Source organism: Apostichopus japonicus, chromosome 13, assembly GCF_037975245.1.
Source record: "Apostichopus japonicus isolate 1M-3 chromosome 13, ASM3797524v1, whole genome shotgun sequence".
NCBI lineage: Eukaryota > Metazoa > Echinodermata > Holothuroidea > Aspidochirotida > Stichopodidae > Apostichopus > Apostichopus japonicus.
In genome coordinates this window covers 580,937-605,927 of record NC_092573.1, presented here as the reverse complement: position 1 = coordinate 605,927, position 24,991 = coordinate 580,937, and the positions used below count along the sequence as shown (strand labels likewise).

Sequence of the window (24,991 nt, the reverse complement as noted above, 5' to 3'; positions counted from 1 at the left end):
TTTCTAACCTTCACGCACTTGATAAAATAAGAACATTAATTATAAGCATGAATTCTTCTTTCACATTCGATAGGTACAGATTGTAGATGAATCGGTTTACACGTGGTCAAATGACAGCCATCGCCTGTTAAGTTCACGTAAAGTTTGATTCATCCGTCAGAATAAGCACAATTTAACTTACTTGCTTTCACGTTCGAAGGGGAATTTATAATTAGAGGGCGGCATTTTAAAATATGGACATCATTAATAATATATTTTATTAAAGGATTTACATATGGCTATGGACCAGAATGACATACTATAGAACTATCCTCACAGATCAAACAGCAATTAAACAGCAGGAAAGCATCATGTAATAACGATATTTTTATTCCAACAATATAGCTTATCTTCTAACGTAAGAACATATACAAAATTATATAGCTTGTGACTTTCTCACTTCATTTTGACGTTACTTTTCAGTCGACTGTTATATCCATCTTTAAAGGCGCTAGTTTACATTTAAAGTTCGATAGAATATAAATATTCCGGGACAAGGGAAGGTCCTTCTGCAAAGAAGTTTCTCAGCAAAAAAAAATGAAACGCAAAGATCGAATTCAACAAGAGAGTTAATTTGCTATCATTGATGATTAACTTCTTAGAGACAAATTTACAACAAGAAGAGAGGTTGGGCTTTATCGACCTCGATTCTTCCATCGGTTGACCCTTGACCTCACAGGTGAGTTCACATGCTTTCATTTGAGTATCTTTTTTGATGTTAACGTCATCATCGTTTTATGAGAAACCAAATTTCTCGTTGATTTTAAGGACTTTCATTTATATGCATATACTAAGTTAGTCTTAGATAGAAGGTGTATAACGTGTGACGTCACATCTTTTTAATAGTTGCTTGTGAAGTTGCCTGGATATTCCAAAACACCTCTGCTGACTCCGCAGTTTTCATGGAATACCGCATATTTAGGGACCTAAGCATCCCTGCAGGGTTGAGATGGATCTGGGGATGAGAAGGGGCGCTGGGGTTGAGAGGGAACTGGGGTTGAGAGGGGACTGGGTTTGAGAGGGGAACTGGGGTTGAGAGGGGACTGGAGTTAAGAGAGAACTGGGTTTGAGAGGGGACTGGGGTTGAGAGGGGACTGGGTTTGAGAGGGGAACTGGGGTTGAGAGGGGACTGGGGTTGAGAGGGGACTGGGTTTGAGTGGGGACTGGAGTTAAGAGAGAGCTGGGTTTGAGAGGGGACTGGGGTTGAGCGGGGACTGGGGTTGAGAGAGGGAACTGGGGTTGAGAGGGGGTACTGAGGTTGAGGGGGGGCATCATGCTGTTTGGTTTTGTCACATGCTCAGGCTCTCTATCTTCGGTGATTTGTCTGAAAATAAAGCATCAATAAATCAACACAGCCAGGTACCCGAATAATGATATATTACAATGCAAAATGAAGAATGCAGTATTATTTTGCATTATTTACTTTTATTAATATTTCCAATTGACAGAAGGACTTGCCCCTAAATTACATATTAAATTATAAAAAAAAATATGCATAAGACTACAATGCCTGAAAACATGAACCATCTATCATTTTAATAATTAAAGCAAAAATCAAACTGGGTTTTATTTGATATCAGCATATGAAACGAATGTCCCAAAGTCAGGTATTAAAAAAAGAAAACAAAAGATGTGTCCTTGTACCGCCTATTTCTACGCTGCATACAAATCATTACGTACACAAACGACACAGTATTCATGTCTCACCATCACAGAACAAGAGATCCACTTAATATCTACATTCTTTGAGAATGAAAAATTGATATGTAAATCAACAATGCATAAAATATCATCATGAAATACAATATTTTTTAGCACTGTAAATTTTCTTCCTCATTTTAAGTTCCAGTCAGAATAGTCACAGATTAATTAGAGATTGTTTGGATGGAGGAAAGAGTAAAAATGAAAAAAAATAGCACTTTATCAAAAGGAAGGAAACCTTACAAACTTAATAACAAATAAGTAAAATATGCATACAAATCTGACAGATAAAGCGAAAGATATAGTTAACATCTTCAAGCAATGAAAATGAAAACCAAGCTCACAGCAAAATACAATTTCAAAAGGTTCACAAGCAGGACACCTCTGAACACACAATATGACAGCATTTCATACACTTTCTTTTTTTAGTCTTTAACTGATAACTAAAACTCAACATTCTAAGGAAAAAATGACTATATATCTATATGTTATATACATTGTCATGAAACATAAAGAAACATCTTGGACAAATTTTGCACACTTAATATTTTCATTTGATTTACAAATTTAAGGCACACACATTGGAAAGGAATGTAATTTGTTTACAATACAAAAAGTCAATTTATTCTTCTTTTTGCTGTACAATATTTCACTATTTCATCTTACAGTAATAGTTCAAATCTTTCTGAAAAAAATGATATCCATTACAGTCTTCAAACAGAAATGATAATTTTTAGTTCCAATTTTTTATATCATTTAGACTAAACTAGGTTAATAATTTATTTTTTAATATTTCTTACAAATAATGATCAATATTCTAGACTAATCCTGACACTGAACACAATTTCCAACTTTACAGTATTTCAACTATGTAAGTCAATTTTTCCTTCTGTTTTGGGGATACGATACTTCACTGTTTCGACTGCAGTGACATATCAAATCCGATTTCTGCAAGAGTGATAGAAATTGGGCAAATCTCAATAAACAAATATAATTCATAATGATCTGTCCGATTCACCTATAACCTTGAATCCTTGATGCTTAGTTTACACAGTGCTGCTGGGTATCATGTAGAAATAATTATAATTTTCAATGAAACTATTTTACAGTCTTAAAGCAGAAAATGCCATAACTAGCAACAATGACACTACTTGGCTGTCCAATAACCCCCCCCCCTCCCACCTCACCCATCCCATGCCCCACTCCCATTGGTCCTTTCAGCACTGACGGTTGGCTAAAGTGTAACCAATGCACCCACCAGACAATTTTCCTTGTCCTCTCTTACCCAGCTGTACATCTACAGACAAGTTAAAATCCCAAATAAGTTGCTGAAAATATAAAAGCAAAGCTCCACCAAAGACAGAAGCCCCCTCCCCCATCCCCACCCATCGGTCCTTTTTGTCATCACAGGTCAGCAGAAGTGGCGAAGATTGCTTCAACCAGATATTACACTAAACAAAATTCCCTGTCATCTTATGTTCAACTCTACAGTTATATCTAAAGTCAACTTGAACTCTCAAATAAGTTACTGATAGTATCAAAGGAAGTTCAACCAAAGAGAGAATTTTCCCTTGTGAACAAAACCATTCACGGCAAAAGAAGCTCTTAAAAACTCAAGCACGCTTTTTCAAACAAACAAAAAAAGGGTACAAATTGGCAGTTTACTAAGTCATTAAAGTACTTGCATAGTCAAAGCGAAAACAGTAAAGCTTTAATGGAAAACGAAATTGGAAAGATTTCATGATACTATTTACTCACTGACAACATTGCATAGGTAAATATTCACTTTGGCAGCTAGTTCTTACTCTCAAATTTCTGCACTCTCAGATTTATCACTTAATGAAGAACAGCTAAGGAAACACTTGGCATATAATTGGCATATACATGTCAGATACATATAAGATAAAAAAAAGGGTTAAATTTGTTTCATAAAGTGAGCATACCAGAGGTGCCATGTCTTTGGATTAAGGTGTAGGGAACATTGCACATAATACTTTCAATTTCAATTTATAGCTGCGGATCAGTCCCGAGCAGAATCGTTAAAAATGGAAAACTGTCAGGAAGGTTAAATTAATATGTGAGTACTGACGGATCAGAATCAGTGACTACATTCCAGTCATTCATAGCTGGATCAGCCCTGAATCAGAATCATTAATCATGGATAACTGTCTGTATTAATGATACATTACTATGTAAATACTGGTAGATCAGAATCAGTGACTATATTCCAGTCATTCATAGCTGGATCAGCCCTGGATCAGAATCATTAATCATGGACAACTGTCTGTATTAATGATAAATTACTATGTGATTACTGGTGGATCAGAATCAGTGACTACATTCCAGTCATTCATAGCTGGATCAGCCCTGGATCAGAATCATTAATCATGGACAACTGTCTGTATTAATGATAAATTACTATGTGATTACTGGTGGATCAGAATCAGTGACTACATTCCAGTCATTCATAGCTGGATCAGCCCTGGATCAGAATCATTAATCATGGATAACTGTCTGTATTAATGATAAATTACTATGTGATTACTGGTGGATCAGAATCAGTGACTACATTCCAGTCATTCATAGCTGGATCAGCCCTGGAACAGAATCATTAATCATGGATAATTGTCTGTATTAATGATACATTCTTATGTAAGTACTGATGGATCAGAATCAGTGACTACACTCCAATCATTCATAGCTGGATCAGCCCTGGATTAGAATCATTAATCATGGATAACTGTCTGTATTAATGATACATTACTATGCAAGTACTGATGGATCAGAATCAGTGACTACATTCCAGTCATTCATAGCTGGATCAGCCCTAGATCAGAATCATCAATCATGGGTAACTGTCTGTATTAATGATACATTCCTATGTAAGTACTGGTGGATCAGAATCAGTGACTACATTCCAGTCATTCATAGCTGGATCAGCCCTGGATCAGAATCATTAATCATGGATAACTGTCTGTATTAATGATACATTACTATGTGATTACTGGTGGATCAGAATCAGTGACTACATTCCAGTCATTCATAGCTGGATCAACCCTGGATCAGAATCATTTATCATGGATAACTGTCTGTATTAATGATACATTACTATGTGATTACTGGTGGATCAGAATCAGTGACTACATTCCAGTCATTCATAGCTGGATCAGCCCTGGAACAGAATCATTAATCATGGATAATTGTCTGTATTAATGATACATTCCTATGTAAGTACTGATGGATCAGAATCAGTGACCACATTCCAGTCATTCATAGCTGGATCAGCCCTGGTTCAGAATCATTAATCATGGATAATTGTCTGTATTAATGATACATTCTTATGTAAGTACTGATGGATCAGAATCAGTGACTACATTCCAGTCATTCATAGCTGGATCAGCCCTGGATCAGAATCATTAATCATGGACAACTGTCTGTATTAATGATACATTCCTATGTAAGTACTGGTGAATCAAAATCAGTGACTACACTCCAGTCATTCAAAGCTGGATCAGCCCTGGTTCAGAATCATCAATCATGGATAATTGTCTGTATTAATGATACATTCCTATGTAAGTACTGATGGATCAGAATCAGTGACCACATTCCAGTCATTCATAGCTGGATCAGCCCTGGATCAGAATCATTAATCATGGATAACTGTCTGTATTAATGATAAATTACTATGTGATTACTGGTGGATCAGAATCAGTGACTACATTCCAGTCATTCATAGCTGGATCAGCCCTGGAACAGAATCATTAATCATGGATAATTGTCTGTATTAATGATACATTCTTATGTAAGTACTGATGGATCAGAATCAGTGACTACACTCCAGTCATTCATAGCTGGATCAGCCCTGGATCAGAATCATTAATCATGGATAACTGTCTGTATTAATGATACATTACTATGCAAGTACTGATGGATCAGAATCAGTGACTACATTCCAGTCATTCATAGCTGGATCAGCCCTGGATCAGAATCATTAACCATGGATAACTGTCTGTATTAATGATACATTACTATGTAAGTACTGGTGGATCAGAATCAGTGACTACATTCCAGTCATTCATAGCTGGATCAGCCCTGGATCAGAATCATTAATCATGGATAACTGTCTGTATTAATGATACATTACTATGTGATTACTGGTGGATCAGAATCATTGACTACATTCCAGTCATTCATAGCTGGATCAGCCCTGGATCAGAATCATTAATCATGGATAACTGTCTGTATTAATGATACATTACTATGTGATTACTGGTGGATCAGAATCAGTGACTACATTCCAGTCATTCATAGCTGGATCAGCCCTGGAACAGAATCATTAATCATGGATAATTGTCTGTATTAATGATACATTCTTATGTAAGTACTGATGGATCAGAATCAGTGACTACACTCCAGTCATTCATAGCTGGATCAGCCCTGGATCAGAATCATCAATCATGGATAACTGTCTGTATTAATGATACATTCTTATGTAAGTACTGATGGATCAGAATCAGTGACTACATTCCAGTCATTCATAGCTGGATCAGCCCTGGTTCAGAATCATTAATCATGGATAATTGTCTGTATTAATGATACATTCTTATGTAAGTACTGATGGATCAGAATCAGTGACTACATTCCAGTCATTCATAGCTGGATCAGCCCTGGATCAGAATCATTAATCATGGACAACTGTCTGTATTAATGATACATTCCTATGTAAGTACTGGTGAATCAAAATCAGTGACTACACTCCAGTCATTCAAAGCTGGATCAGCCCTGGTTCAGAATCATCAATCATGGATAATTGTCTGTATTAATGATACATTCCTATGTAAGTACTGATGGATCAGAATCAGTGACCACATTCCAGTCATTCATAGCTGGATCAGCCCTGGTTCAGAATCATTAATCATGGATAATTGTCTGTATTAATGATACATTCTTATGTAAGTACTGATGGATCAGAATCAGTGACTATATTCCAGTCATTCATAGCTGGATCAGCCCTGGATCAGAATCATTAATCATGGACTGCTGTCTGTATTAATGATACATTACTATGTAAGTACTGATGGATCAGAATCAGTGACTATATTCCAGTCATTCATAGCTGGATCAGCCCTGGATCAGAATCATTAATCATGGACAACTGTCTGTATTAATGATACATTCTTATGTAAGTACTGATGGATCAGAATCAGTGACTACATTCCAGTAATTCATAGCTGGATCAGCCCTGGTTCAGAATCATTAATCATGGATAATTGTCTGTATTAATGATACATTCTTATGTAAGTACTGATGGATCAGAATCAGTGACTACACTCCAGTCATTCATAGCTGGATCAGCCCTGGATCAGAATCATTAATCATGGACAACTGTCTGTATTAATGATACATTCCTATGTAAGTACTGGTGAATCAAAATCAGTGACTACACTCCAGTCATTCATAGCTGGATGAGGCCTGGTTCAGAATCATTAATCATGGATAATTGTCTGTATTAATGATACATTCCTATGTAAGTACTGATGGATCAGAATCAGTGACTACACTCCAGTCATTCATAGCTGGATCAGCCCTGGTTCAGAATCATTAATCATGGATAATTGTCTGTATTAATGATAAATTACTATGTGATTACTGGTGGATCAGAATCAGTGACTATATTCCAGTCATTCATAGCTGGATCAGCCCTGGTTCAGAATCATTAATCATGGATAACTGTCTGTATTAATGATAAATATTTATGTGTTACTGATAGATTAAATCAGCACAATGCTGTGTGAAGGACTCAGTCCTCTGAAAACAGTATGAAGATAGAAATCTACACTATGATAATATTCCATCGGATCTTAGTCATTTCTGAGAATCTACCAGGTTCACTCAGTTTTAACTACCAGCAAAAATCAAATAACAAAGATAATCACTAGTAATAAACTTCAGTCATCTGTAACATGTTACATATTTATCAGCAATAAGACCAGAGTGTTAATACCTCCTTAATTCAAGCAACCTTGTCTCCTCCTAATGGGCATGGTGTGTGATCATTCGAGGCTGATTCGATGCTGTAATCTAACCCATCGTGGAGAGATGATGTAGCGTCAACCCCGTTGTTATCTTCATCACTGATGGAGCTGTCAATATCTTCTTTGGTTTGAAGAGATCTACAAATGATGAAAGATAACGGTGAAGGAAGAAATACATCTCTGGTAGAGCCACTCAACTGTATCCTTATGATATATAGGTAACCTAACAGTATGATGCACGCATAGGTTAAACTTGACCTCTTAGGTAATTTCAAAGTGTCTAGGTAACCTAACAGTATTTAAGCTGATTGGATGGTAACTTGACAAGTTGAACACGAGGATACGCAAACCTTGTTTTTGAAACACTTTGGTCTGTTATTAAGTAAAGGCAAGAAAAAGGCAAACATTTGCAGACCTCTAGGATAAAATTTTAAACGCAAATAACCTGTTTAACGTTTCTGAATGACAGCCACCCCCCCTCCCTCCAAAGTTAAAGGTACTCTCCATATATATTTATTGTAACACCATAGGATGAATACCGTCATGTAACAGCAAAGATCCTGCATTCATTGGCATATTTAACACTGCAACATACATTTTAAGTACCATGGACACTAGAATGCTACTGTGTTGACATACTCAAAGTTACAGTTTACAAGATTTTACACCTGACTGAATCCTGAATAGCTTGATAACCCAAGTTACTGCTTTTGAGGCAAATCTGTGGTTCATTCATGATTGTCTGGGAAAGAATGTCTAAAGCCAGCAACAGACACATTTACTGAATATTTAGCAGTTTCAACCAATAACTGGGGTAAACAAATTTTTTGGCTTGTGACCTAAACAAGTATACATTTGATAGCAGAAAACAGTTGTTCAGAGTGTAGTGGTCTTGAGGGCTATAGAGACAAATTCAGCCATAGTCAACTTGAGTCAGGTAACATTTAACCATGTAGAGTGTGGCCAGGTTAGTAGAACTTAGAATTGTGACTTAGTAGAACTTAGAATTGTGACTTAGTAGAACTTAGAATTGTGACTTAGTAGAATTTAGAATTGTGACTTAGTAGAATTTAGAATTGTGACTTGGTAGAACTTGAATTGTGATTGGTAGAACTTGAATTGTGACTTGGTAGAACTTGAATTGTGACTTAGTTACTGTTAATGACATGTTCATTCATTAGACTAACTCAGCAACAGTTTCCAATTGATTCAACAAAACATTGGTCATCTCACCATACTACACTTTCCTTAAAAACCAACTTGGATTCATCTGAAGATGAAATTAAGACTTCCTCACTTCTAAGAACATAACAAGCTATTGTTCTTTCCTATTGTCTTACCTCTCACACTCTCCTGATCTCTTCCCTCCCTCCAGGTCACCAGCTGACGGCACTTTCACCACACCTGGTGTCGGAGATTGCCCCCTGAGGGCAAGCTTCAATAAACCTTCACAAAACTTCTGACCCATTTCTTCAAGCATCTCCGTGGTGACCTGACGACCCTAGATGCAGAAACAAAGCATGGAATGATGAGTACTGAAATAGGTTAACATAAAGCAACACATTTATGAAAAACTTATTAGATTAAATGACAAGTTAGGAGGAAAGTTCTATTTTTGCCTTTCTTCACATCAACATCTACTTCTGTTGATCAATTCCACTATCAACTTTGAACCTTGTATTTGATTTTGTAAATAAAGAACGAGATACATGTAAGAAAGGCAGAATTTTCATTTTTAAATGAGGTTTGATATTTGGAGAAATCCTCTTTAAAAGTTATGCTTCCAGTTACGTAGATGATTCCAAGGTTCTCCATGCACTTGAATAGATTAAAGAATAAATTATGTCTACAAGATTTTACAATAAAACTGATTCCATGTAAATAAATTCAACATATATTGCTAATATCAACAAAAAGATCCAACTTCTTCAATTTTTGGCAATAAAATTACCAATAAGTAACCAAAATTATAAATTACCGATAAATTGCCTTTTGACAATTCTTGGATTTTCACAAAACCAATGTACCTCTTACACTAACCTGCTCAGCCTGTTAAATTGTAAAAACCATAGTGCCCTTAAATCTACTAGACGTCCCAAAATTGGATACTTCTTTTGGTTTTCGTCCAATGTCAAATAATCAATCCCCTCGTTTACCTTCGACTCATCCTCTCACAACATCATAATGACTTACAAGGAAAATGTTGCACGGAATATTGATAGAAGGAAAGCATTCGTCAATGTTTCGGGGCTGTATTACATGTGAGCCCCATATAGAATATCGCTTACCTTATAAGGACCCTGATCAAGGCCACAGTAAGTGTTCTCCATGGTGTAGCTGCGGGCAACTCCCAGTTCTCGCCAGACTACCACCCTGGCAGTAGCATCCTTGGATTTCTCTACCACAAAGTTGCAATTAGACAGACAGAAAGCTGGTGCCAGATTGCTAAGAATCCTTGGAAGTGTCTACAGCCAAAAGAAAAAATTTGTTTTAAAACTGTCCGAAAATCTCAACCTTAAAATGGAGAGATCTCTGACACAAGAAAGATGTTAACCATGGCTGGAGTTAGACTGGAATTTGTGAATTCTATCTGCTAGAAACCCACTATAGTACTGACCTCGTCATTAGGTTGTTCCAAATAGACACAGCATGAGACAGTGGTGTCTTAGACATGCCTAAGAGTAGGGAAGGGAGGACATCTGTTCCAGCTTTGGGAAGGGGTCTTTAGTTACAGGTTCCCATTTCTCCCTTTCTATTTGTGGGCGAAAGGATTTTGAAGGGTTCCTAAATTACAAAAACTATCAAACTTGCGAAGTTAAAAATGGGATATGTGTATTGTAAAATCAGATTCATTGAAGGTCTGATGCTATCAACAGCTTGCATCTTTGGAGTAGATTGTTGGCCAAATTACTGTTGGAAAAGAAAGCTCTTCTACTGTTCATTTTACAAATCTCTCTTTCTTTTTTGGTACTTACTAAAAGTTCAGACATTGTGTACATCTACCATAGGCACTCAGGTGATACAGGCAAGAGAGGATATGTCGGGAGATATCCGTGCATATGTTAACCCATCCTGTCCCCCTACAGTGTTGCATGCATTTTACCAATTTATCAGTATAGGTTAGTAGATGAACTCAAACATTTGAGGTGTAATGTTTTATCATTACCTAGCAAACTCAGGAAAATCTTCTTAAAAGGTACAACTCAAGTGTCATTAAGTAAATACAGGAACCCTTAAGATCTGGAAGAGGTATCGTAAGTTTTCAGGACACCCATAGATGTCCGGTTTTTTTTGGGGGGGGGGCGGGTGACAAAAGCTGGCCTTACCTTGTAACTTGTATCCTCGACCTTGCGGCCATCTCTACCGTTCAAGGAGTACTGGTCCATATCCTCTGGGGTGTAAGACATGCCTGCACTACACCCATACATGAAGACGTTCTTCTTACGGGAGTGGCCGTGAAAATCACAGAATACCTGCCAAAATATCAGAAGTCATGTTAAACAGTACGCACTCTCATCGGAAATAGCCATTTCTTTCAAAATCCTCAGATCAACAAATTTTCAACAAACAGGGCAAAGAGCATCATAAGAATTGTGAAAATAATCCTTTAATTGAAAATTTTTTATACCCGCTTTCAATTGACGGAAACAATCCTTCCCCTAAATACAAGAATAAACAGATACAAACACCGATAAACAAAACAAAATTCAATCTCTTACCAGTGGTCTTCTGTTTATTGTGGCCATGTATTGCAGCAGTCCCTTGGTATGGTAGATGGTAGGGTGACGATCAGGGTCAGGGTTGGCCCATTTACGATTCAGATCCTCCCCGCTCAACGAGCAGCGATGACTGTAATGAAGAAAGGGAGTCATTTACAGATACTTCGGTAAAGAGCAAAGTTTGAAAGTGCTCGCTTCTTCCTCTCCCAATAGTGCTACAATGTTTGAAACCTAAACATTTACTTCTCATGTCGATAATATTAAAATGTTTGTTTTTCTCAAATTAGTATTGTTTTATTTTGTTTAACCATCCGTTTCTATATTTTTATATATAATTTTTATTAGAAGTAAAGAATTAAAATTAATGTTTCTTTCTTGAAGTGCACTACAAATAGACTAGGGATTTACAACAGATCATAAATACTTTGTAAAATTCAAGCTAAGTATGTAAAGAATTCTTTCATGCAGTATACCAAGGATATATTTGATGCAGGGCTTCATATTTAACAATCATAACTCGCAACTCATATGAAACAGGGAATGGATTAAAGGAAGACAAATTAACTGACGTAACATTGGTTTTTTTAACCATATTAAAGAGCAGGGTACATGAGGGGGAGTTTTGGGTGGGTGACATGGAGAAGGGAAACTTAAGTTAGCGATATTACTAAACATACTATCAATACTCAAATTACAACACTGGGAGGAGGGTGCAAGGTGGGGGAAAGAGGGGGGGAGGGTGGGAGGGAGAGAATATTTGCTACCATGCATTTCTGCCAAATAAGACTTCAGTTTGTACTGCAAAGTGCTACTTTTGAAGGATTTTTTATCAGCATTAGAAAAAAAATATCTCACTACAATTTCAAATGAAAGTATGATTAATATCTGAACCTACCTGCCGTTAATAACACCATCTGGGTTCAACATAGGAACGATCTTGAAGATGAAAACTTCCCTGAGATGTTGGGCTGTCGGATGAAGACTGAACAGAAACTTCAAGACTCCTTTCATCACCCACGAACTGTTCGTCTCGCCCGGATGAACTCGGGCAGACAAGAAAATAAACTGACGACTTCCTACAAGAACGATGATAGATATGGACAGTGTTAGTTATACCACACAGTGGAATATTTATTACATTTAAAGAGGTTTCCCTCCTAAGTAGTGCAGTATAAGGGCTACAATTCATAATCATATGGAAGACTTCCAAGGTAACTTTTTTGGCAGCATAGACTCCAACTGATAAATACTGAATAACCTTTTTATCTGAAATGATTAGCAGAAAGCAATTGGCACTTCATTCTTCACTAATTCTGTTCAAACAATGTTTCACTGGTCGGCAGAACTGTTACAATTATTAAAATGAAAAATAACAGATGCTGAGACAAAACAAAATGTTAAAAGTGTCATAAATAAGCTTACTGAATTGTGTAACTCCCTCAGAGTCGTATGAAAGTGGTCGAGCTGTGACTGTGAGGAGAGGACAAGGATTCCCTGAGAGCGTCTCACAGAATTCGTCATGACGATAGTAGATCTGGCTGAATTCACTTAGACTACTCTCAAGCCGGGATATATGGACCTGAATGAAAAGAAAATACATCATAACACATTTTTTGAGGAATGTTTTGAATTTTTTTTCTAAACATAAATACATCCATGCTGCAGGACAGACAGTTGTTTGTGTGTTTCTAAATACTGGATTGGAACATATCTACCCTGTTCATTTACATAGACATTGCGCTGTGGCTATGGTGGTATATAATGTGCTATATAAACCATTGGCAGACTGTCCTAGGTTTCCTAATCTGATAATGAAAACTGACAGATACTATTATTCTCTATATAACGTTCCAGATTAAATCATAACTTGGGCCGTTATTTCAAGAAGGAAAAATACACAGAAATCCAGCAAGCTCAGTGATTCATTGGCTTATCTGTACATGGAATCACCTGACTGATATAGCAACTAAGGAAAATGTGTCCTAAAGTCAAGTACCAAAACATCAGAAAAGAGTTCCAGATCAGTTCTTGATCATTGCAAAGATAAGACCCTTCTGAAAGTTGATGACATATAACAGTCATTAGTGGAAGTGGAAAACCCTCTCAGCCACTTAAAAGAGGAAAGGTCAAATCCTGACATAGAAAAGTCATTCATGTGGAATGGCTGAGACTTCAAGTGACAGTCCATCAGCACCCATATCTGGGTAAATGTTTGTACAATATCTGTCACTAAATGTCCTTTTGGAATTCCAAGCACTTAAAGGGCAATTGCAATGGCATACCGTCAAGTGGTCTGTCAGATAAATCCATGAGATCTTTAATATTGAGAATTCAGCTGTTTAATATATTGTGCAGTCATTTCTGACTAAGATAGAAATAACATCTTAAACAGCATCTCAAACCTTTACCAATTAAGGATGATGAGAGCATGGATGTATACCAAGACAGTGAGAGCAATGACATATTAGCCTTCCAAAAGGCTTAAACAGTTTTGCCCTGTTGAAGGTCTGAGAGATTAAATGCTGAAGCATATAATTTTGTCACCCACAGAAATCTGGTTTGACCCTCATTTCTGGTGAATTCCCTTCTTTGACTCTTTTCAAAAATTTAATTTTTGCAAACATACCTGGAGAGTTGTGTAAGTATAGGGGTAGTGGTAGGCTAAGTAGACTGTATCATTGTGGTATGGGAACACCATCTTGAATGCTCCGGTGTAGTAACTCTTCCCTTTAGAACCTGAGGCAGCAAAGCTCCGGGCGTAATTGTTCTTGTAATAGCACACATCATGACCAACCCGTACCCACTGAGGCTGGCCCTCCAAGGCATCCTTCACTGAAAACATCACCGGCTGCATTCCTATCAAAAGAGGGGATATGAGAAAGAAAACTAAAATCGGCAAAAGTAATGTAACATGTATATTAAAGAATACTGAAGTTTCTATTTCAAAGCAATGCCACATCAAAGTAAAGTATAGAAAATTTATCATACAGTCTAACTTAGCACTCTCATAGCTTGTTTTCCATGTTGAGGTTATACTGAGTTCAAACATTGAGTGCAATAATAATTTTAAGGTGATAGTAATATTTTGTTTACACTCCACACTGCTACCTAACCCTTTAATGGTCAATGTCACAATTTGGTTGAAATCAAAACACACACAAGATATTTTTTTTAACAAATACACAAACACACCATTGTGTTTTATATTCAGACTGAGGACTCCATTGTTTCTTTCTGTCATTCTAGTCCAGGTACCCTAACCTTCAAGGAATGACAAAGGCAGCGATCAAAGACAATTTATATTATTCAGCAACCTAAAAACTCTCTGATATGCAATTTTAAGTTAACTGATTCCTGTTTGACTAAATACGCTCGCTTTGAACATTGGCTCCTAAGGCCTCACCACAATTCACAGTAAGCCGCCAATGATTACGTAATACGCCTGAAATTCCATATTGATGACGTCAGGTTTTGAGGTAACTGAATAATATAAATTGTCTTTGATCCCTGTCTCCGTTATACCTTTAACAATACCCTTTAACAATAGAATATTTCAGAGGACGTGGTGATTCTTTTCAAATGCCGTCTGAGGACTACCAAGTTTCAAGTGCCCCAACACATACACACACAAATTAAACATGTTATTGGAAATTGGCATAATTCTTAGGGTTAGACTATTATGTTATGAAATCATGTTAATAAACAAACAAAATAAATAAAAAAGGTATGAAATCATATCGCAGAACGATAATTTGTGATTGGTAAATTGGAGACTTACCGAAATTGAACTGACTGTTTAATTTCTCAAAGTTGACAATGTTGAACCTGTACGATACGCCTGCCTTCATGTTGGATACTGAGAAGTAGAACCACTGGTGGTGATGGTTGCTGTTGATGTCTGAGTTCAAAATCAGATCATATTCATGCTTTCTCACCTATAAAAGAAGACAAAACAGATTTTGTCAGCCTCTTGACAAAGTTTAGAGAATTCTTTTATAATCGTTGCAATGTACGTTAACCTTTCACTGCTTATGAAAGAAAGTGAGTCATTATCAGACTGGGGCAGGGAAGGGGAGGAAAGGGATTGGGTGAGGGAGGGTAAAAGGGGGGGGAGAAAATTTTTGGGTGTTAGAAACAGAGAAGTATTAAAACCACTGATGGTGATGGTTGCTGTTAGATGTCTGAAACAAGGCAGATTTGTGAGCCCTTTCACGTTGAAGCATAGAGAATTCATATAAACCTTTGGAGTAAAATGTTAATATTTACTTGCTTACAAATGAAAGAAATTCCTAATCAGATTTGGGCAGGGGATAGGGCATTAAGAGATGAGAGTTTGTCCTACGAGGCTGTGCAAATTATAGTCTAATCACTGGGGTCTGCTACCTTTCATAGTTCTTTACAAAATACCAATGGAAACATTGTGGGCCCAGGAGGGGGCTTCTGCCTGTTGCATTTAATTCATTAAATGATCTAATTAACAAACACCATGAGTTTGCTAACCGTCCATAATTTAATATTTTTCACGCAAATTCGCTTGAAAAATCTTATTCAAAGATAAATTTGAATCTGTATAATCCACAACTGGCCTTGGTTTTCTTTTCATCATCTCCTTGTTAACATCTACAAATCCTCCCCTCCCCTACCCTTCCTTTCTGTCTTTGCGTAATATTGCACAGCTATTTTTTTTCGGTAACGTTTTTGTATTTGTTTGTTCACCGTTACCATAGATATGATCAGATATGCAGATGAGCAGAGATGTCCAGCTCTGTGAACATCTGTTATGAAACATATTGCAAAGTCTTTCACAATTATAACCAACTACATAAAGGATGCGGATAACTCTATTCTCCAGAATTTTCCAATATTCGTAGCCTGGCACCCATTTCCGACAAGTCCTGATAACACAGGTTTTAATGTACTTCGTTACATAGCTACAAATCAGTGCACTAGCCAAATAAGTCAAAAGAGCAGCTGTTAGGAGTTGCTATCAAAATTTATCATTTTCATAGATTTAATTGCTGTAGCTTTTTTTTATTTATATTATTTCATTTATTGTGTATTACCTGCACTGCTTTCCTGAGGTTTCCACATTCAAATAATGAATGAAATATAAGTGGTCCTTCTGGAATCTTGTCTGATTCGGTAATACACCTAATGAAAGGAAGAGGCATTCATTCATCTATCTACTCATACAGTATTAACTAACAACCAAACAAAACACCAAATTTCTAAGGGACATGCATTCAGTCCTGTTAAATGTTATACAAGACAGTACTCTGAAATGGAATACATACCAATGCAATACGATAGGATAAGAGTACATTGCTGTACGTTGCTATGCAACACATATTACATACAATACTATGCAATACCATGCAATGCAATGCAACACAATACAATACTTAATTCACAATACAATACTTAATTCCCTGCCAACCTGTCTTCCCAGAGATTAAGGTAATATAGGGGGAAATTTAGGCAAACATCCAGCGAAGAAACCATTATAACAATATCAAAATCAACACATAGAAACAATTTGGGTTTTAACACATCACCTCTGCAATTAAAAAGGCTACAAAAAACTAGTTATCACACTAAGATCAGTGCTACAGGACAAGATAGCATATTGCCACATATTATGCAATTATTTCCCAAAACAGGAAATAGGTGTCTCCATGTTTTAACTTGGGTAAAAACAATGATTAAATTAAGGAAACATATTAGAAACCAATTTTTCCTGGGATATTAGCAAATAAAGTTAGGAGACTGTGAGATTGCCCTAAAATACCAGCAAACTGCCGTTGAAACTGGGAGAGTTGACAGGTCTGCAATACAATATAATACACCACCACACAATACAATACAACCACTGCCACACAATACAATACAAGGCACTGCCACACAATACAATACAAGCACTGCCACACAATACAATACAGGCACTGCCACACAATACAATACAAGGCACTGCCACACAATACAATACAAGGCACTGCCACACAATACAATACAAGGCACTGCCACACAATACAATACAAGGCACTGCCCCACAATACAATACAAGGCACTGCCACACAATACAAAACGATAAAAGGCACTACCACACATTACAATACAAGGCACTGCCACACAACATAATACAGGGCACTGCCACACAATACAAGGCACCGCCACACAATACAATACAAGGCACTACCACACAATACAATGTCACACAATACAATACACTGCAACACAATATCATACAGGGCACTGCCACAAGATACAAAAAAATACAAGGCCCTGCCACACAATACCATACAAGGCACTGCCACACAATACAATTCAAGGCACTGCCACACAATATAATACACTGCCACACAATACAAAACAATACAAGGCACTACCACACAATACAATACAAGGCACTGCCACACAATACAATACAAGGCACTGCCACACAACATAATACAGGGCACTGCCACACAACATAATACAGGGCACTGCCACACAATACAAGGCACCGCCACACAACACAATACAAGGCACTACCACACAATACAATGTCACACAATACAATACACTGCAACACAATATCATACAGGGCACTGCCACACAATACAAAACGATAAAAGGCACTGCCACACATTACAATACAAGGCACTGCCACACAACACAATACAAGGCACCGCCACACAACACAATACAAGGCACTACCACACAATACAATGCCACACAATACAATACACTGCAACACAATATCATACAGGGCACTGCCACACAATACAGTTCACTGCAACACAATATCATACAGGGCACTGCCACAAGATACAAAAAAATACAAGGCCCTGCCACACAATACAATACACTGCCACACAATACAAAAACAAGGCATTGCCACACAATACCATACAAGGCACTGCCACACAATACAATTCAAGGCACTGCCACACAATATAATACACTGCCACACAATACAAAACAATACAAGGCATTACCACACAATACAATTCAAGGCACTGCCACACAATACAATTCAAGGCACTGCCACACAATATAATACACTGCCACACAATACAATACCATACAAGGCACTGGTATGCCACTCATTACAATACAAGGCATTGCCCACAATAATACCATACAAGACACTGCAATACAATACAAAACCATACAAGGCACAATACAATGCCGCACAATAGAATACCATACAAGGCTCTGCCACACAATACAGTACAAGGCACTGCCACACAATAAAATACAAGGCACTGCCACATAATACCTTACAAGGCCCTGCCACACAAATACAATACAAGGCACTGCCACACAGTACATTACAATACAAGGCACTGCCACACAGTACATTACAATACAAGGCACTGCCACACGATACCATACAAGGCACTGCCACACAATACCATACAAGGCACTGCCATACAATATAATACAAGGCACTCCCACACAGTACATTACAATACAAGGCACTGCCACACAATACCATACAAGGCACTGCCACACAATACCATACAAGGCACTGCCATACAATGCAATACAAGGCACTGCCACACAATACCATACAAGGCACTGCCATACAATGCAATACAAGGCACTGCCACACAATACCATACAAGGCACTGCCATACAATGCAATACAAGTACTACTGTTGTATGACATTGCAGATAACTGGAGGTAATGGATTTGTTGTCAGCCTTGCACACAAAATTTGATGATCAAATATATTAGAGTGATCTGCTGGCTTTGCCTGTTACTTACAGACTTGATTGTAAAGTTGATTCCACGAGGGACGCTGATAAGTTTCCATAGTTTGATTTATCAATCTTTTCTGTCATACCGTCCAAGTCGAAGACAACTCTATCCGACACGGACTCCATCCGTATACATCTATCTATGTCTTGAAATATAAAAGCTCTGGAAAAGATGAAGGTATAAAAAATTGCCAGGTTTCTACCCAAAACTATTGAAAACTATTTACTTGAAGCTTACTGTACATAAAACAAATCTGATCATAGATGAACAGTTTTTATTTAATTGAGGAAAATGAGCTACTAGGAAAGTCACACTTGCATCCTGGCATTGGTACATTAGTTTTGTGTAAATTGAAGAACGTAAAAAACCAGCCACACTTCAACCTCCAATCTCTGTTCAAAACCTCTAGCGACTGACAAAGACAACCAACTAGTTTGTTTGTTTACGAAAGTAATCACCTCTGAGCTTTCACTGGCCTTTCATATAAAAATTCCTTCCATTTTGGGGACACGTGTCCAAGCATGTCGGGATGGGCGATCTGCTGAAAGGGTTGCACCCTCTTGGTTCTGGCTGACGTAGTGATGTAAAATTCTGGAGACACGTTATCCACATCTGGGTAGACATTCTCTGTGGTTCCCAGAGGTAACTGTCCAGATTCAGTCTGTGATTGGATGGTCATCTGCGATATACTCATGGATGACCTCAGAGCATCCAGTCTGTCCCAATACTCTTCGGCCCCGGCCTTGAATGGACCCGCTTGTTCCAGACTTCTTAACGATGTCAAGGACTTTGAGAGTTTAGCGCCCCCGCTCTTGGTTGGAGGAGCGCTCCGTCTTAGACTCGGCGACGACTTTGAATTCTTCGCAGCCTTTTTCGATGCAGTTGGTTTTTTATCGTTAGATTTATGTCTGCCTTGTTTCCGTGACGATGACTTACAACGGCTGGACTTACCACCGGGTGCTCTGATTGGTTGGATTTCTGAATCTGAGACTTCCATATTACAGTGCTTCGTGGCAGAAAAGTTTGAATACAACGATAAGTTAGGCAGGCTGAGTCTGTTTTCTCTCAGATTACCCTGAAGAATGGAACTGACGCGACTACTACTCCTGTGATGGACCTCCGAGGCATCCGTTCCGATGTAACCATCAGAGCTTTCATCTTCAGTGTTAGGACTATCTTGAAAGAACTGGACACAGAAATAAAGTGAAGAGATAACATCAATTTGGTTTTCAGTGTCAAAATTATGAGAGAAAGGTATGGTCCTGCATGGTAACTAGATGCTGGCCAATTATGAGGGAAAGTTTTGGTCCTGCATGGTAACTAGATGCTGGCCAATTATGAGAGAATCTTATGGTCCTGCATGGTAACTAGATGCTGGCCAGTTATGAGAGAAAGTTATGGTCCTGCATGGTAACTAGATGCTGGCCAATTATGAGAGAATCTTATGGTCCTGCATGGTAACTAGATGCTGGCCAATTATGAGAGAAAGTTATGGTCCTGCATGGTAACTAGATGCTGGCCAATTATGAGAGAATCTTATGGTCCTGCATGGTAACTAGATGCTGGCCAATTATGAGAGAAAGTTATGGTCCTGCATGGTAACTAGATGCTGGCCAATTATGAGAGAAAGTTATGGTCCTGCATGGTAACTAGATGCTGGCCAGTTATGAGAGAAAGTTATGGTCCTGCATGGTAACTAGATGCTGGCCAGTTATGAGAGAAAGTTATGGTCCTGCATGGTAACTAGATGCTGGCCAATTATGAGAGAATCTTATGGTCCTGCATGGTAACTAGATGCTGGCCAGTTATGAGAGAAAGTTATGGTCCTGCATGGTTACTAGATGCTGGCCAGTTATGAGAGAAAGTTATGGTCCTGCATGGTAACTAGATGCTGGCCAATTATGAGGGAAAGTTTTGGTCCTGCATTTTAACTAGATGCTGGAGAATTATGAGAGAAAGTTATGGTCCTGCATGGTAACTAGATGCTGGCCAGTTATGAGAGAAAGTTATGGTCCTGCATGGTAACTAGATGCTGGCCAGTTATGAGAGAAAGTTATGGTCCTGCATGGTAACTAGATGCTGGCCAATTATGAGAGAATCTTATGGTCCTGCATGGTAACTAGATGCTGGCCAATTATGAGAGAAAGTTATGGTCCTGCATGGTAACTAGATGCTGGCCAATTATGAGAGAATCTTATGGTCCTGCATGGTAACTAGATGCTGGCCAATTATGAGAGAAAGTTATGGTCCTGCATGGTAACTAGATGCTGGCCAATTATGAGAGAATCTTATGGTCCTGCATGGTAACTAGATGCTGGCCAATTATGAGAGAAAGTTATGGTCCTGCATGGTAACTAGATGCTGGCCAATTATGAGAGAATCTTATGGTCCTGCATGGTAACTAGATGCTGGCCAATTATGAGAGAAAGTTATGGTCCTGCATGGTAACTAGATGCTGGCCAATTATGAGAGAAAGTTATGGTCCTGCATGGTAACTAGATGCTGGCCAATTATGAGAGAATCTTATGGTCCTGCATGGTAACTAGATGCTGGCCAATTATGAGAGAAAGTTATGGTCCTGCATGGTAACTAGATGCTGGCCAATTATGAGAGAATCTTATGGTCCTGCATGGTAACTAGATGCTGGCCAATTATGAGAGAAAGTTATGGTCCTGCATGGTAACTAGATGCTGGCCAATTATGAGAGAATCTTATGGTCCTGCATGGTAACTAGATGCTGGCCAGTTATGAGAGAAAGTTATGGTCCTGCATGGTTACTAGATGCTGGCCAGTTATGAGAGAAAGTTATGGTCCTGCATGGTAACTAGATGCTGGCCAATTATGAGGGAAAGTTTTGGTCCTGCATTTTAACTAGATGCTGGAGAATTATGAGAGAAAGTTATGGTCCTACATGGTTACTAGATGCTGGCCAGTTATGAGAGAAAGTTATGGTCCTGCATGGTAACTAGATGCTGGCCAGTTATGAGAGAAAGTTATGGTCCTGCATGGTAACTAGATGCTGGCCAGTTATGAGAGAAAGTTATGGTCCTGCATGGTAACTAGATGCTGGCCAGTTATGAGAGAAAGTTATGGTCCTGCATGGTAACTAGATGCTGGCCAGTTATGAGAGAAAGTTATGGTCCTGCATGGTAACTAGATGCTGGCCAGTTATGAGAGAAAGTTATGGTCCTACATGGTAACTAGATGCTGGCCAATTATGAGAGAAAGTTTTGGTCCTGCATTTTAACTAGATGCTGGAGAATTATGAGAGAAAGTTATGGTCCTACATGGTAACTAGATGCTGGCCAATTATGAGAGAAAGTTATGGTCCTGCATGGTAACTAGATGCTGGCCAGTTATGAGAGAAAGTTATGGTCCTGCATGGTAACTAGATGCTGGCCAGTTATGAGAGAAAGTTATGGTCCTACATGGTAACTAGATGCTGGCCAATTATGAGAGAAAGTTATGGTCCTGCATGGTAACTAGATGCTGGCCAGTTATGAGAGAAAGTTATGGTCATGCATGGTAACTAGATGCTGGCCAATTATGAGAGAAAGTTATGGTCCTGCATGGTAACTAGATGCTGGCCAATTATGAGAGAAAGTTATGGTCCTGCATGGTAACTAGATGCTGGCCAATTATGAGAGAAAGTTATGGTCCTGCATGGTAACTAGATGCTGGCCAATTATGAGAGAAAGTTATGGTCCTGCATGGTTACTAGATGCTGGCCAGGCCTTCCAAAACATGTGAAAATAAAACTAATACACAAGAGAGGAACCACCTTTCCCTTCCCTTCCCTTTTCTTTCCTTTCTCCTCATTTCTTAGAGCTGTGAGTAAAGTTTGTGAATCTTTACTAATATGAACCAAAGGAAAGAGGCAGGTTGTGTTTGTCAGTTATTCTTTTCAAGAAAACATTGATGAGAATTTGACTAGCTCCCGGAAACACAGTTTGTCACTACTCACACACTGGGGTGTAAAAATCATCTCCCACAATACACCTTTGCAAATCCAATTAAGGGCCTGGTTGTAAAACACATTACAGCAGTGCTTTGCCTTGAAGGGGAAAAGAGATTAAAGAGAGTTGGATCTATTGCTATCCAAAGTGACATTGGTGGAGACATTCTAAAACGTACAGGCCTACACCCTTCCCACCATTAGTTCTATAACCCTGGATAGAAGCATGTGGATGCATCACACACTGCGAGATAGGACTCTAAACCAATGCACATAAAACAACGCATACAAACTTAAGATTACTGAGACAATGTTTACCTCTTCAAAATCGGTAAGTTCCACGAAAAAATCTTGGTACATGGCTAGATCTTGAGTTGTCCGTGTTTGACTAGTATCGGCTGATTCATCCTCTTCCTCTGGATCAGCCTGCGTGGGATGAATATGTTTAAAGGGAGAATCCAAACCATCATCATTGGCTCATTGAAGTAGAGATACAATTTCCCAAACAGCTAAGATCAAATCTTCTTCCATTTATAGAAGATATCACAGTTTTAATGTTCCTTTACACAAATGACGAATGACTTGAGAGCAAATCTATTAAACATGACATCATCAAAGCCACAAATGTTTGAAATTTTTAATGGTTTTCTTTTATTTATTACAAAGTCCATTTTCTCTAATAGACGTGAATTTTTTCGTGAAAGCTGAATCTAACCTACTCAAATTCTCAGCAATGTATAATAGTGGCAATTCCACTGGATTTTTTTTTTTTTTTTGGACATTTAAGGAACCTCTGGAATATTGAACGACAATCATCTAACGAGGTTAGATTAGAAGATATTACATAAAATGCCATTAATGCAGAACAGAATGAAAACCCAACAGATGAAACACACCTCTGTTGTTTTGCCTATAGACAGAAGCTGCCCATGTAGTTTACGTTAGAAGCTACCTAAAAATCACCTGGATTATAAAACCCATCAAAGAAACAATATGAACTGTTCCTCACTATGGGGAAAAAGTCCTCAAGGTACCTCAGTAATTGAAAACACAAATTGACCTCTGACCTCTTTGCTTGCAGGTGGTTCGTCGGTACTGCTGACATCATCGTCACCGTCATCGCTGTCGTCGATGACATCATCCGCCGCTGTGGAAAAAAAAACCCATCCAAGAATAGATGGAGTGTTTGATTATGTTACTTATCAGGAAACTAATTAAATTTGAAATAGCTAAACATATATTACTATAAAATACCATGATGAGCAACACAACCAAACACACTCTTGGTTTGGGGTGGTGGTAGGGGGGAGGGAGGGAAGGGGTCAGCAATATGATACTTTGGAGTTAATGGTGAGACAACTTTATAATAACTTGATGTTGGTGGAAGGGAAGGAGGTCAACATAATGGGATGGACAGGATACAACACGTAGTCTTAATGAGGTAGTGAGAAAAAAAAAGTCAATTGGATTTTCGATTTTTTTCTTTTTTCTTGTTGACTCACCGTCTGGTAGAACCACGGAGCCTCCATCTCCGTCTGGGATCGGGAAATGGAAGCAGCTCTTGATCGTTGGGATTGGAAGTCGATTCTTTGGAAAGCACTTACGAAGGATGATGCTGATGAGACTGATGATACCATCCAGATCTTTGGCTGGAGGTAAAAAAGGAGACCAAGAGATGAGAGGTCTAATGGTTACTTTACATTCAAGAGAGTTCTATAAGAAACAGGTTTTGAACATCCTCGTTAGTGGACACATTAGCCACATGTTTCTAATACATGTTTTACCCCTAAATCAA

The 24,991-nt window shown here is 38.2% G+C and overlaps 1 protein-coding gene across 5 annotated transcripts in view; it reads right to left on the bottom strand.

The window, feature by feature from the left end:
* Positions 1–1,430: 1,430 nt before the first annotated feature.
* LOC139978548 (cytosolic carboxypeptidase 1-like) overlaps positions 1,431–24,991 on the bottom strand; it is a 36,601-nt gene continuing 13,040 nt past the window's right edge. For all 5 annotated transcript variants that reach the window (XM_071988848.1, XM_071988849.1, XM_071988850.1 and 2 more), the window contains 15 exons: positions 24,699–24,845; positions 24,264–24,343; positions 23,515–23,622; positions 19,700–20,427; positions 19,248–19,403; positions 16,558–16,645; positions 15,273–15,429; positions 14,121–14,350; positions 12,917–13,073; positions 12,390–12,570; positions 11,495–11,624; positions 11,102–11,248; positions 10,064–10,240; positions 9,116–9,276; positions 1,431–7,913 (listed from right to left, as the gene is read on the bottom strand). In XM_071988848.1, the coding sequence (XP_071844949.1) occupies positions 7,754–7,913; positions 9,116–9,276; positions 10,064–10,240; positions 11,102–11,248; positions 11,495–11,624; positions 12,390–12,570; positions 12,917–13,073; positions 14,121–14,350; positions 15,273–15,429; positions 16,558–16,645; positions 19,248–19,403; positions 19,700–20,427; positions 23,515–23,622; positions 24,264–24,343; positions 24,699–24,845 (2,807 nt within the window). In that variant the 3' untranslated portion in view covers positions 1,431–7,753. The remainder of the gene's footprint in view (positions 7,914–9,115; positions 9,277–10,063; positions 10,241–11,101; positions 11,249–11,494; positions 11,625–12,389; positions 12,571–12,916; positions 13,074–14,120; positions 14,351–15,272; positions 15,430–16,557; positions 16,646–19,247; positions 19,404–19,699; positions 20,428–23,514; positions 23,623–24,263; positions 24,344–24,698; positions 24,846–24,991) is intronic.